The sequence below is a fragment of the Sylvia atricapilla genome, chromosome 1 (genome assembly GCF_009819655.1).
Source record: "Sylvia atricapilla isolate bSylAtr1 chromosome 1, bSylAtr1.pri, whole genome shotgun sequence".
Lineage (NCBI taxonomy): Eukaryota > Metazoa > Chordata > Aves > Passeriformes > Sylviidae > Sylvia > Sylvia atricapilla.
The window spans coordinates 8,547,799-8,566,323 of NC_089140.1; the positions used below are offsets into that span (position 1 = coordinate 8,547,799).

General features: G+C 38.0%; 1 protein-coding gene across 2 annotated transcripts in view; it reads right to left on the reverse strand.

Annotated features, from left to right (window-relative positions):
- The window catches only part of LMBR1 (limb development membrane protein 1), a 67,705-nt gene that overhangs the window by 42,457 nt on the left and 6,723 nt on the right, over positions 1-18,525 (reverse strand). Inside the window, exons 2-5 of one of the 2 annotated variants that reach the window (XM_066314497.1) lie at positions 10,502-10,574; positions 8,235-8,274; positions 6,250-6,389; positions 1,184-1,287 (exon numbers count right to left, since the gene is read on the reverse strand). In XM_066314497.1, the coding sequence (XP_066170594.1) occupies positions 1,184-1,287; positions 6,250-6,389; positions 8,235-8,274; positions 10,502-10,574 (357 nt within the window). The remainder of the gene's footprint in view (positions 1-1,183; positions 1,288-6,249; positions 6,390-8,234; positions 8,275-10,501; positions 10,575-18,525) is intronic. The other variant, XM_066314505.1, reaches the window with a different exon arrangement.

Below are 18,525 nucleotides of genomic sequence, written 5' to 3' on the forward strand. Positions count from 1 at the left end.
CTGTGGAATAAAGTCTCTGTTTCTCCACATTATCCTTTATAATTAAATTTTTCCTTCATACAGTAGTTCCTAAGTTGTTTTTTGTTTGTTTTGCTGTCCTCTGTTTCTTTTCAAATGAGCCCAAAAATCCCAACTTGAATGCAGCACTTCCATCAAGTTTTCCCTAAAATCCCATCAAGAACCAAAATGGCAACTTCACTGCCTTCATACCAGTTCCTGTCAATGCAACCATGAATGATGTTTTCCCTCCAACACAATTATCCCCTTGTGACTTTATATTACAGGCCATGCTTCAATGACTCATAGCCTTTTGCATTTATCTTTAATTCATTTTAATTCTCCAGATTTCAAGATCACTTTCCAAGGCCCTTTGCTTTCTGACAATTGTCAGCCAAAGGGAGCAGAATTCCCTCAAGAGTAGTATCATTAAAAACAAAAGTGTAATCATTTGGACGATAAACATTAATGGAAAAGTGCTACAACTGGTCCCCAGTCCATCATTCCAGTTTAATCTATTTGATATTTATGATTTGAAATTAATTTTGATGTGCCTCCCATTATAGTAATTTTTTACTGTATTTCTTTAGTTCACGTATTTATACAGTCATTATCATCTTATTGTGCAAAAACTGCTTTGCCAAACTCCCTGCCGCACTGAAACACTCACCCCTCTCAACCTGAATATATTCAACAAAGTTGAATATTATAAGGTATGTTTCTTTTAATGTATTATTGTTAATATTTGGCCATATTTGAATCTTTTTTGGGATGTCCGTAATCTTTAAAATTCAGAAATCAAACTTGTTTTCTCAAGGTCATCTGATATTTAATCACCCTTTCCATTTGCAAGAAACCCTTTTCCTTGTTATTTTATTTCCAGTGCTTTTCTTGAACTTTCTCCTTTTTTAACATCCCAACTAAATCATTAAAATCTTGATTGAATTATTTCAATTTTTTAAAACAAGTAATCTTCTTTATTTCTTTACACATGGCCTTTAAGGAGTCCTTTTTCCCCTGTACACCTGCCCTGTGCCAGTGTGTGCAACTGTATATACACCTTCACATAAGCACACACATGCCAGCACCAAATCCTCCCCAGTCTGTCATTTCAGCTTCATCAGAAACAAGGGCTGAAAATTAAATGTACACTGCAGTTACTCTGTTTTTAATAGTGTTTTCCTACCTTTTTTAAGCCAGCAAATCCTTCTGATTCCAGGAAGAAAAACGCAAAGGGCATCAACACAAACAAACATAGATTTGAAAAGAGAGAGGCAAGATTCCACAAACCTGCAATAAACAAGAAGTTTACATTATAAGTTTCACAATTAAGTATATAACATTTTCCTCTCTTACATACAACAAAAAAATGTATGCACAAGTGCCAGCGGGTTATGGATATAGTTATTTACAGGTCACTGCTGAAAAATACCCATTTCACTGCATAATGATCTTCAAACAAAACCTGATTACAACTTACCTTTCAACAGCAAATATCTGAAGCCTTGGGACAGACTGCAAGCTCAGGTGTACCACTTCCACAATCTCATTGAAGGTTCTTTAGAGAACCACTGTAGAAGTTGTCAGGACAAAAGGATTTTACTACTCTCAATGAATCTCACAAAATCCTCTTCTATGTACTCCCTTTTTCCCACGTTTTTTCAAGCAAACCATGGATTTTAGCATGAGCAGTACATAAATGCCATCAGCTCCTCCAAATCAGAAGAAGATACCACGGTAAGAACAGCCTTCCACAATGGGATAACTGGCTCAGTAGACAAGAGGAGAGCAGCAGATAATTTTATCTCAACTTTATAAGGCTTTCAACATCATCTCCCATGAACCCCCTTACAGTTTAATTAATGAGGAATGGGCAAGGTAAGTGGACTCTGAGGTGGATGGAACACTGGCTGAGCTTCTGGGCTCCCACGGTTGTGCCACCAGTGGTATGGACACCTCAGGGAGGGGGTTGATGGTGGGTTAAACACCTTCATTAATGACCTGGGTGATGGGAGAGGGCACATCCCCAGCAAATCTGCTCCAGAGACACAAAATGGAGAGCAACAGTGTCCTGCCACTCTGATGAACCTCAACAGGCCAGACAAACGGACAGAGAGCAGAGAAGAGAGGACTCAGGGAGATTTTATCAATGTATATAAATATCTGGTGAGGGAGAAGGAAAGGAAAACAGAGTCAGATCTTCACAGTGGTATCCATTGAATTAAGGAGAGGCAATGATCATGAATTGAAAAAACTGGAAAATCTACTTACTTATAAAAGGAAAGAAAAAACCCAACCAAACTAAAAATCCCAAACGTTTTCCACTGCCACTGTACCCAAGCAGTGCAACAGGTTGCCCACAAGTTTTGTAATCTCCATCCTTCAACATAATCAAACCTAAAAGGAGAGTGGAGTGCCTTGAGCAGCCTTCTCTGACTGACCCTGCTTGGTGCAGGTTATTTCCAAAGGTTTTTCCAACCTTAACCATTCTGTGATCTACACGAAAAATCAACTGACTACAACAAAGACATCTGTAAGACACATCTGACATCTGCAGGAAGAGAAAAGGTTCACAAAACAACAAAGTGATAACTAATTTTTATTAGGGTATATGCTCTATTAAGATTTTCTAGGCTGAACACTTTCTGAACAGCCAGTTTCTGGTGCCTAAACATGAATCCATCGTCAATCATTCTATCAGAAATTGTGCAGGATGCAGTGTTTCTTTATAAAAGCAAAGCTTATCTGCAATTTAGTAGCTAACAGGTCTAACTACTGTCACATGTTCTGCATCCTAAAAAAACCTCTGTAGAAAAAAGCAGGTTTTGTCCCCCACCTTCCCAAAACACACATATTTCCATAATTCTGCAGAACAGTGTTATATAACCTAAATATCGCTGAAAAAACAATATTCCCCCATGATAAAAAGATTTGAACTAACAGCTTTGTTTGTTTCCTTCTTCCCATGTACAGGCTTGCTCCTTTTCATCTTTGAAACTGGCCATTTTGTAAAGAATAAGGAAGGAAAAAAACATTTACTGGGTAAATGTCTGGGGTATTCATTATGAAGAGAAATTTCTGAATTAGATACAAATGTAAAAAAGTTAGCAGCGAATTCTGCCTATACCCTCTAAAAAATGCTTCTACCATATATTTTATTTTTCCTTTAGTGAAGTCTTTAAATTTGAAGGAGAAATAAAAGCTAAAGAGAAGGAGAGGGACAGGGGGCCAAGAGAACTTCTTCAGCAACTGACAGCAGCAGGACACCAGCAACCAAACTCAGTCAAATAGGCTACAGAAAACAAAACAAGAAAATTCCAAGAGATGCGTGAAATATAACACTCATTTGCTAAAGAAAACAGACTGCTTAAAGGTGGCTAAACTCCAGCTAACAAAGAGGGGGATTTTTCCTTTTGAATTTGCTTTGCCAGGAAGCTCCTGTTACCATTCTAGAAACATTCAGGCATAGCAACATCAGCAGGAATGTCATTAACAGCCCTTACAAGGGGACATTAACTCCAGCAGTCTGCACTTTTTCTTCTTTCCCCCCAAAAAGACACCAGAGGAAGAGTAGAAATACAGCTTGATGGGAGTAGGAGTCCTATTTCAGCAGTTTTCTCTAACTGAAGACAGAATGCATTCAGTTACCTAATGCAAAGCTGAATACCTGCCTGTCCTCATTTCAGCAGCTCTATTACACTGAGTATCTTACAGCACAAAACAGCACTTAGGAGCTGCAGAGTACATTGAGCATTTTAAGGGAGGGGAGACTGGTGCACATCCAGGGTGATTTTTATCAAGTTAAAATCCAGAAATTTACACGAATAGCATATATGAACCACATTTACAGAAAATTAAACTACAATATGCACATAAAGTTAGGAGGCAAGGACAGTTCTGTTCTGCTGCTGATAGATACATGCACTTTCCTCAAAGTAAGGATCTTCTCTATTCGTTATCCTAACTTGATAGTTCAAAAATCAAATTAAAATAAATCCAAAAAAATAATTATTTTCTACTATACTGACTGCATCATAAAATTGCATAAGACGCTTGCAGACATTAACATATAGAAAAGCTTTAAGCAGTCAATTTGAATTTTTCCTTTGCATTTGCAGTGATCTAAAACTGTCCCCCATAAAACAAGTTAATAAAACATAAAAATTACAAATTTCTCAGTCTTTGGCAAACAGACTGAACCCTGAGCAATTTCCCATTTTTCCTACTCATGGCAGTTTCATTACGTTTTACCCCCACCTGGTGGCTGTACCCAAAAGCAGCAGAAGGGAGCACTGCTGTCAGAACTAGCTCTGGATTAGTTCAGCACATATTAATCAGGTAAAAGCGTTTATACTGGATCCAGGTATGGCCTTTCTGCCTAGTTTCAAAAGTTTGAGGCACATATTTTCTGCCTTTTTATTTGCCAGATGTAATGCAACAATCTACAGAACAAAACCGCTCACGTCAGATTCAAGTAAATCAGATGATAGCTGTAAATCATAAATCTAGAAAAAAAAATGAAGCGTTTCAAAGCAACACAAGCGTTCCGATCTGACAAGGTTCGCCAAGCAGTACACAAACCACCAGTGAAGGCAGAGGATTAGGGGGCCGGGAGCACTTTGAGCTGCCAAAGCCGCGCAGGGAAGGCGTCTCCCCGGGCGGGGCGATCCCGGCCAGCGCCACGCGGGGGAGCTCTCGGCCCAGGGACCGGCCCCGGGCCAAACCCGAACCCCCGGGAGCCAAAATCCGCCTGAACTCACCCAGAGATCACCGCCATCGCGCCTTCCCTTATACACACCTGGGAACACCAGCATGCTGATTCCCCTCCTCGTTAGCCACTGCTGTTGGGACTACGAAATTATACTGTGTAGCCATAAAGTGGTGTTTTCAAACAGCATCACATTAAAAGAGGGTCATTGGCAAAATCAAAGGCTTTCCTGTTTAACAGCAGCTATTCCAGCAGATTTCTTACTAACCCAAATTTTCTGAAGCAGTAAGTGACACTAAAAATTTCTGAACTGGTTTATTACATAATTTTCAGTCTCTCGTGGATTTTGTTGCCTTTTTTACAAAGACAATTCAGATACAGAAGGAAGGATTATCTTCCAATAATTTATTTTTCTCATGTTTGGGAGTAAAGAATATAAATGTCTGAGCAGCTAAACTCATGTGGAAAAAAATGGTTTAGCTCGAGGGTTTTGCTCCCATGTAGGAGAGACAACACATAAGCAATCCCCATGACATGTCACAAAACACATCATAAAGTAACTCAACTAGAAAGAGCCTGTAAAGTCACAGAGTCTCATCTGCCCTTACAAAGCCAAACTGCAGGTGCCATCAGGCTGTTCAGGGCTCTGGCCGCCTGAGTTTTGGAAAACTTTCAAGATCTCCCAGTGCCTTCGGACAATCTTTTTCATTGTTTAACCACCTCTCTGTAAAGAATTCGTCCCTTATGTCTTACAAACATCACTTCTCACTTCACCAAAAAAACAAACAAAACAAAAACTCAAAAAAAAAAAGAAAAAATCCTTGCAAGTCACGGATCTGGAAATTCAAATTTGCTATGTGTGAATATCATCAGACATTTAGCAAAAACCATGCACTTTTCAGAGACAATCCACCAAAGCCAAACTGCTCTCTCTTCACAAGAATAAAGAGGACACCACAGCTAACCTAAAGTAAATTATTTGTACCAGATTAAACAAATGGTTTCACATAGTGAACATACTTTCTGCAGAGAGACCTAGAAAAGAATATTCCTGTTTTAAACACCAGTTATTTTACTGCACATCTTTATCACAATACTTATGTTCCACAATTTTCCTTGTTTGCACATGAATCACTAACAGCTGAATTTAACTATCTAGTCCAAAATGCCCACAGCTAGCGTCTTAAAACAAGTTGAAGAATAAATGTATAGGTATCATCATAGGGAGAAAGGCATATGAATATTGTATTAACAAAAAGAAGTGTGAACAGCATAGTTAGCATCTAGTAGCTCTTATTTACATTAATATTCAAAGCAGTGAATTTGGTTTAATTCCATCAAGTCTGCATAATTCTTTAAAAAAAAGAACATAACAGTTAAGACAGCCTTTTGTGATATATCACACAGCAGTAAAACCAACTAGCTAACAGCACATTAACAATTAGCATATTAAATGGAAATGAGTTATCAGTTTGAAAATAAGAACGTATCTGTGCACGTATAATGAAGACATCCATTTTAATTACATTATGCTGAGTACTAACCATGAATTAGTGAGCCATTTAACCACTGAATATAGTAGTTTTGTGGAAAAGAAAGCAGGATCTCATTGCTGATTATTGAGAAAGGTAGAAGCAGGACTGCACCAGCTGAAACTGCTAGAGTGAAGGTGCTCAAGAACAGCCTGAAATTTAAAGAAATGTACCACTGTTACCACCAACATGCTCTGAATAGCATGGAAAAAAGTAATTAAACTATCTGTTAATTAGTGTCTAAAGGCAACACATTCTTATATTGTAAACAGGCAGGAGAAACTGGGATTTCCAACATATTTGACTTTCAAAAAGAAAATTTAAAATAGTTTACAGAACCCAGTATAAATAATTAGCTTTCACCAACTACCATGATTACTCTCTTGGCACACACATGCATTCAATTCCATTGTAATTCAAAGGTTAAACTACTGGAGCTCATTAAATATCTTTTCACAAGTCTCCTCTGTCAGTTTTAATTTCCCACAGACACATACACAAGAAAAAAGATACAATTTCTATAGCCCTAGTACAATTTTTAAAAGCAGAGAAACATTCTAACAAATAAAGAACACTATTACACAAATATCTGAATGCCAAGCTGAAAAAAAAAAGCTGCTTTTTTTTTACAAAGGAGTTATTAAAATTATCATCTCATAGATGTAAAGTCAATATACAGAAATTGTCAGAAATGTTTCAAATATTATTCTTTTCAGATCCCAAGTACAATTTATACCAAATGCCATCTTGTGGCACTAAAAAGAACTGTGTCCTTAAAAAAAAAAGATCGAGAAAACATTCTTACAGAACTAATCTAATGCTATAATAAAATTTAAAATAATTCTCAATTCAAAACTGCATGGCAAAATAAATAAATAGAACATCCCTACAACAGAAGCATTTGTAAGCTGTTTACAGAAATCTTATTTTTTCCTAAATAGTCTACAAATACATTTTTCATTCACACAGTGCTTTGAGAAGAAAGTATGAGTGACTAAATTTAACTTTAATAATATTTTTATGTTATTGTTGTTGGCTTCTGAGATTTTTTCTTTTACTTAAGGATGTATAAGTATTCTAAGCCAGAACTGGGAAACCTAACAAACCACAGCAAAGTGTTACAGCCCTATGGTTTTGTTTTCTCATCTCTCCACACCTCAAGTCCTGACAATTATGTCATGTGAAGAAAAACCTATTTACATGTGTTTGAGAGTTACTGCTTTTAGGAAAACAACATGCACATTTAAAGAAGCTTAGGCTGGAAAGGAAGAAGAACATTTTATATTTACAACACCACTTTTCCAAGCTCTCCTTCCAAGGGGATGACAGCACCACCAGGGAAGAGCCAAGCACACTGTAACACAGAAGGAGCCAATTCACATGGTTCAGCCACTCGTGTAATTGAGGGCAGCAACAGCCACAGAGGTTCTGTGCATCCTGTGGCACATTCAAATAGGAGATATTCATATCTAACTTCACACAGGAAGAGGATAAGGAGAGAGTTGCTGGCAGACCAGTAGGTCTGGCAAGTGCTTGACTTCACTTGTAACCTTTCTGCAGCTTTTTTACAATGATCAAAGGTTTCTTCAGAGAGAATTCGTTTTCATTGCAGGATCCACTGCCTCCCTTCACAGGCCTTCCATTGACTGCTGTGGCAACTTACAACACCTCCCATCTAAACGCCTGTTTCAGAGACCTAAATGCAGGTCTTGCACTCAATTCCACCTCTTGCATCAGGTCCTCATGCAATATTCTGGCCAATTTCATACCTACCTGCAGAACCACAGGTGAAAAAAGACCTAGACTAAACTTTCATAAGCCTTTTACATAACTCAAGGTGTCACTAGACCAAATAATTTTCCCTGACTCTTAGCAATCTATTTAAAATACATTTAAATATTTCAAATAGATTCTTATTTATCTGGAAGCACAGAAGATTCTTATCATAACAATACACTCAGGAAAAGAAGAGTTCTGCCAAGAAGAGCTATACATACGATATTCTGTTAACGATGGCATCTTCATCCTCTTGCTCATCTGAAAATTAAATTACATCAGGTTATATTCAATACTCACTTGTCTTTCTTCAGGCTAAAATGTATATAGATAGGAATAATTTAAATTTACAATTAAAATTCAGATGTACTGATACAATTTATGAGCATCGATATTTTAAGAAGGTTCCTTCCAAAAATGAATACTCTCACCCTGGTTTTTTTGCTGGTCAAACTCTTCTCAGTCAATGTAACAACAAAGTTATTTCACTCTACTTAAATATACAGATCAAAACTTCTTGGAGACCTCTTCCAGAGGGCTCTACAGCAAACATGCTTTCAGACTACTTCAGCCACAGCTACTGCTACAAACTGCCCCTTTGGGCATCTCTGGAAGCACAGAGAGCAGACAAGCTACAGCAAAGTCTAAGAGTCCATTCTAACTACTGCTAGAAATCATTTGCAGTATAAATGTCTTTCAACAAACCCAGAACAATAGTAATGGCTACTCAGTTGCTTCCCTTTACTCACCCCTCTTCCCAGCTCCTCAGGATTTGGGGGAGGGGAGGAAGGAGAGGTTGTTATATTCTTGTTATTTGGTTTGGATTTAAGATATCATTATTTCCTTCTCATAATTCACATTTTAGACCCTTTTTATTCACTTACTCTTCACTTAATATTTCACTAGAACAATCTTTTTGAAACAATATCAACATTTAACTCAGATGCATCACTAACACATCCTTCATTTATTCTTTGCTCCCTTCTCTATGCACATCAATACACAAATGTATGCATTTCTAAATTTTAAATAAATGTAGGCATTTTGAAATAAAAATTTCTGTATTTGAAATAATTTTACACTCAGTGTTCTAAAGTTTTTCCTATCTTGCATAGGAGATAGAACACCTGACTTGATTTATTCTTGAATTTTAAAATAAATTTAAATTCTTCGGAGTCATGCACACAGTTGAAATAAACACACAGCCAATAACCTCATGCTATTTTGAAATTTGTCTGTGGAAGAACCTCAAGTTATTGGTGTTTTGATGGATACCTCATGGTGTTTTGAAAGGCTAAGTCAAGGTCTCTTATGAATCATTTTGGCTAAAAAGCTTCTTGGAAAAGCAGCGAACAATTTGTCCTGAAAGAGTTCCAGATGTGTTAACTCTTCAAATATTTCTCATCAGGAAGATCATAGCAGGCTACAAAGTGTGCCTAAGTATGTGCTCACAAAGCTTTCAAAGAGTCAGGGCAGCTGCAGGGCAGTTCCTCTTCCTAACTGAGATCAAATGCCAACAAAAAGTAATAGAAGTGTCTTTGCATCCAACAGTGGTCACCAAATCAGTTTCCCCTCCCTGTTCTTCTCCATCTCCAAATGGCAGCAGCCTTGTAATGTCCAAAATACACATCAGGATCAGAAGACAGTATCTGTCCTACTGCCTATGCTTACAGAGATGCACCCTTCTTTTCAAGGACTTAAATTCCACAAAGAGTTTACTTTTCAAAACATTAATCCATGCACGAAAGCAGCTCTGTCATAACACAGGTCACTCAATAAACAGTTTCCAGTTAAGCTCAAAGCACCAAGATCACCATACACAAGAATGTTTCTCCAGCCTATTATCAAGCACCAAGGTCCCAGATAAGCTGTCAAAAGTCAAAGATTCTGTGCTTTTGTACCGATTTTTACGCTATTTGTCGTCAGAAAAAATATCGAAGAAAATGACAGGGCTTCCTACAGACTAATTTTAGACTGGAAACCACAGAATGTTTCCAAAGGGAAAAAAATACAGTATTATCTCAAGGTATTTTCTAAATTTCAGTGGTGAAGTCATAAGGAACAGGTTAAGACAACTGAAATAATAACTGTACCTGATCATAGCAAGACTTTTCAAAGAAATAATGCTATTTCCCTTCTGTAGCACTGGCAACCTTTCACTTTACTAGCAAAAGCTCAGAACCTGACTTTGCTGCTAAAATACAGCTGAAGATAGTTTTTCTGGAAAAGCTGATGTGAAAGGAGAGCAACCGGATCTCAAGGCAAGGGAGACAGAAGCATCTCCTTTGACATTAACCCCTTTCTTCCACCTCAAAATAGTTAACAAAGGCTGCCATACACAATCAGGTCAATCCAGGCTGCCATAGACCAGTAGCCTACCAAACAGTTTTGTTTCTTCCACTTTCCACGTGGAGATGGATAGGAAAAGAATCATCTACTTATCTGAAAAACAAAATTTTTTTTGACATATTAAAAATTCTACCCTTACCTGCTTTCCTTTTGTATCTTGTGATTATAAAGTAGGAAACTATGTAGAGAACAGCAAACAGGAGAAAACAGATCTGGAAAAAAAAATTGCATTTATTAGGTCATGAAGAAATGCCTGGATTATAATAAGCAGTAAATCTAGTCTTAACAATATAAAATTGAATTCAGATCAACAGGAGCATATTTTATGTAAATTTCAAGACTGTTATGTTTTATATCTTATTACCAGAAAGTTAGATCCATTAAAACATCTTGATTAGAGTAATAGGTATTCCATCAATTATACGGTCAGCAAGTTTTACTCTAAAATTAAGAGAAAAGCCTTATTCACAGTGTGATTTTTTTTGTTTGGGGGAGGGGTGAGTGGGGTGGGCTGTTTTTTGAAGGTTGAACCCACTTGTTATCAATCAGGCTTTGCACCCCTTTCACATGTACCCTGAGGGTAATTGTATTTTATCTAATGGGCTCTTGAGGATCTATTTTGGACTACGCTGTCAACACACGTGGAAAGAAACAAACATGTTGACTATTTGCATCCTGTCTTGAATCAAACAAATTCCAGGTGACAACACACACAAGAGAGACTCGTGCCTCCAGTGGATGTCCAAGCTGAGCTCATCACACACAATGTTTCCTCCACAGTCAGGAGCCAAGGGCACAACTTCCCTTCTCATAAAGTTGGTGGTTTATTTAGGTCAGATGCACCTTCAGCCCACAGTGCCTTGGATCAAGTTGTTTATAAGATTTAGCACTACAATTACAATACAATAAGACCAAAATACCTACAAAAACGCTGGAAATCTTACAGGAAAGCAATGGAACAGCAGGAAAATTTTAACCCTCCTAGCCTCTGCGGGATAAAAAAATACTAAACCACCCACACACCAAAAAAAAAAAAAAAAAACCCACCACAAACAAAAAACCCACACATTTTATTTGCCCCTGAACAAGGCATCAGTGGCTCAACACTGCTTCCTTAATCCTGGGTGCCTTTGCCTATTAAAAACGTGAGTCAGTCAGAAACAAACAAGAAGCAAGCACGCCATTCTGTTTTGGAAATTTACTTGGCTGGACAATAGCTGACCTATTTCTTTAAGCTATCATTTTGTAGATTTGTTGCCCTTAAGACTCACTGTCTTAAAAACATCAAGAGCAGAAAGGCTACCCTAAGAGAAAGGTGAAAGGGAAGGTAGTGATGATAGCCCTGATAAATCTGCATCTAAATAACAATACTGCATCCAAATCAACAAATCACAGTGGAGAATAATGTATTACTCATGAAAGACAGACTTCCTAAGAAATACTGATAAACTTAAAGGGTTTTTTTTCCTGGTGTAGTCAGACATTTTCAATTTTAAAAAAACAAGTATAACCAAGTGTCAGAGTATGGCATTTGGGTGACTTCCAGGTGCCTCTGTGCAGGAAACACACAGCAGCAACACCCAAAATACAGGCAGCAACACCCAAAATACTGAAAATGAGATTTTATAACTAGATCTCTGAATTCCAGTCTTTAATCTGAATAGAGCTTACCATTCCAACTTTCTTAAGGATGCCTCAAAAAAAAAGGTTTTGATAAAGAATTCAGTCCTTTAAATAGGTAATTCTAAAGAATGTTATTAAGATTTAATAATTAAAAAAAAAAAAGTTGGTATATTTTTGAAACAGGAAGAACAAAACAAACTGAGAACAGCCTTGATTTTTCAGAGTACTCTTTCACAGCTCATCCTGTCAGTACTGGAAAATGCAATGCCAGTGCTGAAAGAGAATCCTTCTCTAAGCTTCTAGTTCCTCTGAAAACTGGACCAAGGCTACATAGCTAGAGACATCTAATTTTAGGCACCCACTTTTGAAAATCAGGTATCACATATACAGGGCAACTGAATTCTTTAAAAATCTGTCAGATGCATGTAACACACTGTAACCTGCATCAAAGAAAAAGATAGTTTAACTCATTTTTGGTCTAATTTTATTTAAAATTAATAAAAATTACTGCAATCTTGTTTACACCTTCAAATGGAACAGATGACCTTTATTCTATCCATGATAGCAAGATTACAATGAAAATGTGGGTCTGTACTTGCAAGGTACCACTGAGATATTGGAGGTATTTTGAGGGCAGAGCAGATAAAAGTTGTCCAGTAACACAAACTGTCAAATGCTGGGTTTAAATAACAGCTACTCTGCGACCCAGAAATAAGGGCTAACTCTACATCCTGGTGTAATTCTCCCTCTGCTTCTGTCAGATTTGAGAACAACTTCACAAATGTTTGATAAAGCTGCTTATTACTGAAAATTCACAAGATCTTGAAATTATTGCCAAGAAAATGAATAAATTCTAATAAGTGAAAGCTTTATGATCTTAAAAAAATAAGTCGAATTGAAAGTCCTCCATATTGACCAAAACAAGTTAAACAGCAAACTCAGAAATATTACTGCAGTCTCAATTTACACTCAGTGAAACCTCTGACCCTGAACTGTTTCTAACCATACAGTCTGAATAGCTTTCCAAAGGAAACAGCTCAAGTCAGCATCCCAACTATTTTTAGAGTGGAACTCAGTTAAGCCAGTGAAAAGGAACGTGTTGCCTATGATAGCTGAAGAATAGGCTCCACTGTCCTGTCAACACTGCAACCTTGGGTGCTCATTGTTCATCTTGCTGTTTGTTTCAGGGTATTTTTGTATTCGGGAAAAAAAACCATCCAGCCTTGTTTGTATCTGCTGTAGTTTCAGTTCATGTTTCTCAATTATGAGTGTCTGGGCTTGCGTGCAGCTCTCCAGGTAAGACTTCACAGCTGTATGTAACCACACTAAGCCCTTCTTGCTGCACTGAAAATGCTTCTCCACACTCACCTGAGAATCACGTTGGTAACTCAGCATTAACCTCCTGTCACTGGATCCATCAGCACTGTCCTCCCAACTGCTTACAGCACAGCAGCTCTCAAGTTTCACTAGAAACTTGGGTTTAGAGCTCAAGCTCATCATCATATCTTTTCTTTTTAAACCACATCTTAAGGCCACACTACTACATACAATCATCTGTCAATTCCATTTCTAATCACTAAAAAGCACAGGTAGTCATACTGAAATAGGGCACTACTCACAAAAGAACACCATACACAAAACTACACTGATGCCTTCAGTAAAAACAAAAATTTAGAAGAGCCTATATTCTATAAATTCTATCTTTCCTTCAGAAGCTACTGTGTGTGTCAGTATTGGAGGCAACACTGGAAAACAATGTTAAATCCAAATTATATTGCAAGTTGTTTCCAACCAAAAAGCAGTGATTAATACCATCATCCATCTCTACAATAACAGCTGACAAAAGGATGCTGCAAATACAGCACATCTAGGACAAGCTGTATTCCTCACATCCCCATGGAGTTTTTCACTGGAGCTCAAATGAAACTTTTCTAGGTTTTACTTGCAGAGACAATCAAGACACTGTGCAGAGAATGTACACAACTGTGATAACCAAGGACTTCTGGCATCCCCAGCTTCACAAGAAACAATACATTTCAATCTTAAAGTTTATTTCCTTAAATTCATTCCAAATTTGAGGGAAAAGTAGTTGTAGATCTGTTGCAATAATTAGACTGGGAAGGTACTTTAAAACATAACTTGGGTACATTCTGACCTTACAGGGCAAATACACTCAGTCCATATTTGACCAGGTGGATCAAAATATAAAGGAAATTACGAGGAGCCTGAGACTTGTCTATGGTTATAGCCAAACAGTCAACCAAAGCAATTCTTAATAATTTTTAATGTCTTTGTCTGCATGTCCCCTCCACACCACTCAGTAATTGAAAACAAGACACATGGATTCTGTGCCACATCCCAGGACTCCTTTTTAACAGATGGAATGAAGTCTTCAAACCTCAAGCAGGTAATTCGTTTATATCTCTTCCCATGGACTAAATACAACCTGTGGTAGGATAATCAAAAAGAAACCTGTCTTCCCCTGAAGCCCTTAATCTTTATTCAGGAAAGGAAGTGCCTTCTGCTCCTGCTTAGATTATACACCAGACACACCAGGAGAGGCTGCTTCTGGAAGCATACTGCACTACATTCTCAGGCCTCTTGTAATCAACTCTTCCACAGTGTCATACCTTTGGATCTCTCATCCAAAGTCAGCCAAGAATGATCCACATCATACTTTGAGATCTGTACCACACAGCTCTCAGCTCCTGTGAGAATGGAGCTGGAGATTATCTGCATACTCTGTGCCCCTAAGGGGCCAGCACTGAAGGGTCCAGCATTAAACAGGAGCAGGAACAGTCTGAACTAGGTCAAATTACGTTGTAGTTATCCCACTGACAATTACTAAAGATCAGCTGACACTAATTTGTACGTGTGGATGATCCTTAAAACTCTGGCACGGAAATTCATGCCTCAGATTGGGAAAGCATCATCTTTTGTTGGAAGTGTAAGAGCTACACTTTCATGCTAAGAAAGACTATGCTCAAAATCTTTTTTCCCCTCTTGCAAACAAGATTCAACCATCTTCTACAACTTTTGTGTGTATGTGCAAATTAAAAGCTGCATTTAACTGCTCATTGGCTCTCACTCACTGTGCCCTGGGAGCACACACCTCCAAGATCATCCCTGGCTGTATTACCTGAAGCAAAGCCAATAATCATGGGAAGTAATTCTCTCTCTCCAAGCAGCAGCCACCCTGTCACATGCAGTTGCTGTGTCTAGTTTTGAGCCACCAGCATAAGAGAGATGTTGGTAATTGCAGAAAGGATGATCACTAATGGTCAGAGGCTGGGACACTGGTGCAGACAGGCTGAAGGACCTCGGCATGTTCAGCCTGAGGACCAACAAGGCTTCAGGAGGACCTGACAGCAGCTTGGCAGTACCTGTGAGGAAGGTGTCAAAGAGACAGAGCTGAGCTCTTGACCTGCTGGCAGTGGGAGGATGAGACTGGAGGTAAGAAGAAATCCCCTCCATGAGGAGAGCCCAGCAGAGAGAGGAACCAGTTGCCCAGCAAGGCTGCACAATCTCCATTCCTGAAAGTTTTCAAGCCCTTAGTAGTCTGATACCAGTCTGAGCCTCCCCTGAGCAGGAGCCTGGAGTCCACTCAGCCTTATTTTCTACTTCCCTGACTAAATAAGCACCATTACAAACTTAGTCACTTCATAATTTATACCCTTCTCCAGGTCATTTATGAATGTGTTTATTAAGTGTAAGTACAGGCCCCTGTAGGACCACGTCAGGGATGTCCTCCCACTGTGAAAGAGCCAGACATCTTGCCAAACAACAACTTTTAACAGCAAAGAGCCCCCACAGAACTCCTTCACAGAGAGAAGCCCCACACCTTAGTAATGTTCTTTAACCTAACAAGCTTCCAAGCATGAAACACAGATTCATTTCACTTGAAAGCACCAAAGCAAGTAAGTGATTGTTTCCTCCAACTTGATTGCATATAGCATGCAAATGAGGAAAATCTGTTTGCTCTGGAGGAGCAAAAGACAAGCAGCAGTGTTTTACCACACCATGTACAAAATGAAAAGATCAAGAAGCTCCAAAAAGTAGCTCCAAAGAGGAAAGGAAGAAAGGAAGTAACTTTAAAATGAAGCAGCTGTGTCAGTATTAAATAAAGTTACTGCTATTACATCCACAAGCATTTCTATGCAAATGGTACACAAAACAGGGCTACAGACATAACAAAGAACATCTTCACTTCTAGCTGTTACTTTACAGAATGTGTCCTTTTCCCTAAACAGAAAAAACAGCACAAAGGAAAGAGAAGGCAGAGATCACTCTGGGTAATACCACCATGCAGAATATGTCTATTTACATGTTTAAGTGTTGAAAATGAAACAGTCGGTATTTTGCCTGTGATTACTATCTCCAGAAAATAATAGTGTTGCACTTCTTGGTTTTAATTTCTGTAATAGAAAACAACAAACACAGCATTATACTTCCATCTCTTACTGCTCTAATGCTGCTGAAGTATTTTAATGTGCATTAAAATACTCCAGGGCAACTAAAAAGCTTCCTCCTACTGTCCCATTTGGCAACTGCTTTTGTTTACTCATAGAGAAGATGGTAGGAATAAACAGTAGGAAAATACAGGTGGAGACAAGCAGCTCTGCTTGGTCTATTTCTAATAAATCAATTATCCTACTGACATCTAAAAAGCAAACAAAGCATCCCACCTGTTTTGGATGTGTCAACAGAAAATTACCTACAACCAACAAAGCACACTAAAGAAAACTGAAAATTCTATCTATGGTCTCAGTATGACCTTGGCATCCATTTTATCATCTGCTCTGGAAATCTTATTTTTCTCAAATAAGACATTAACTCTGCTGTGGTTAGATTAAGTTCACTCTAAACCAGTCACCTTATACACTTGGCATGACACTAAATTTAATCTTATGAGAAAATATCAAATATGTCCTATGACCATCTATGACTACAGATTAATTTTGCTCAGTAACACTGCCCTCCATACCTATGATTCCCCCCCATATACAGACTCTTCTCAGGACTCCTCCCTGGCTTAAAACATTTGCAAGCAGTTGACCCACTTTTTTTGATTCCTAAGTCATGAAGAGATTATAAATGGTTCAGAGGCAGGTGCCTAGACTTGCTCATCTAGAAAAAATATCCAGGATCCAACAGAAAGTAAGAAACACTCAAAAATATATTCTGTGTGCTAGAAATTCGGCTGAAGATAAAAACCAGCTTCTAGAGCCCTTCAGTCAAAAATGTTTTTCAGCATAGGCACAATATTTAAAAACACTCCCTAAAATTAAAAACACTCCCCAGAATTAACAAAATAGCACCAGCTTAGATCATTCTAACATTCTGTCCCTGAATGAGGCATTATTCAACACTGGAAAGTCAGGCTGTAATAATCAGTTATATTAAACCTCCAGAGTCATACCATTACAAATTCATTTCTGAAAAACAACCTCAAAAGTCTCATTAATACAGACTTGGTAAACTCTTTAATTAAGGCAGTTTCTTTGACTAATATTAATTGTCAGGACAAGATGCAGAAGATCTTAGAAGACAGAGCTAATAAACTTTCTCACCCTAACACGTAAAAATACTCTTCCTTGTCTTCTCACACATATACCCTGGAGCATTTTTAAGTGGCATAATCCCCCCCAAAACACAAACATATCTAAATTGCAATAGCTGTATGTTTTTGTAATTCTCAGTCATTATGCAGACTCTCTACTGGATGTAAGTTAAAAGTCTCAAACTCAGCAAATATTTTAGATTTGTTCCTATTGTCAAACTCAACTAAAACTTTTCAGCATCAATTTTCCCATAAATATTTTAAAATAGAAATCACAGATAGATAATGGAATATTTGATAATCAAGGCCTAAACATGCATTTAAAATCTACAGTAAAGCTGAAGCACCATGTTTTGATGACAATTGTAAAGCCTATCCTGGAAACCACACAAGAAGGTAAAGGGTAAAATATCACACACATACACTGCTTCTATCTTCTGTACATTAACCCAGCAATATGCAGACTTTGATGCCATCAATACACATATCACCTGCTCTAAGAGCACACATGATTTGGAAATTGAGAAACTGAAACATAGTTCCGTAGAGTATTTGCCAGTTCAACAAAATTTCAAAATGATCCAAGTGTTCAAATATTAAAACAGTAAAAGCACAAGGCTCTCTCTTGAAATCATGTTGATGGTAGTTAGAAATAACTTTTAACATATCCAGCTAATCAAAAAACCAGAAACCTCTGTGTGGGGGACAACACTATTATACATGATTATTCAACATCCAGCTGATAAAACAGCAGCATGAATTTTGAAACCATCTTTTGGGGAGTCGGTTGGATCCCAAAGAGCACAGGTCAAAGCTGCAGAAAGCGTGAAGCAATCTCACCCGTCACATGAATTCCTAATCAGGGGGTTAAAGCAGCAGCTTGTTCCAGGTCACCTTTACCTGGCTCTGTGCTCACCCTTCAGAGTGATGCAACAACCAAGGCTGTTTGTCATTAGATGCATAAAAACAAATGCCAGTCA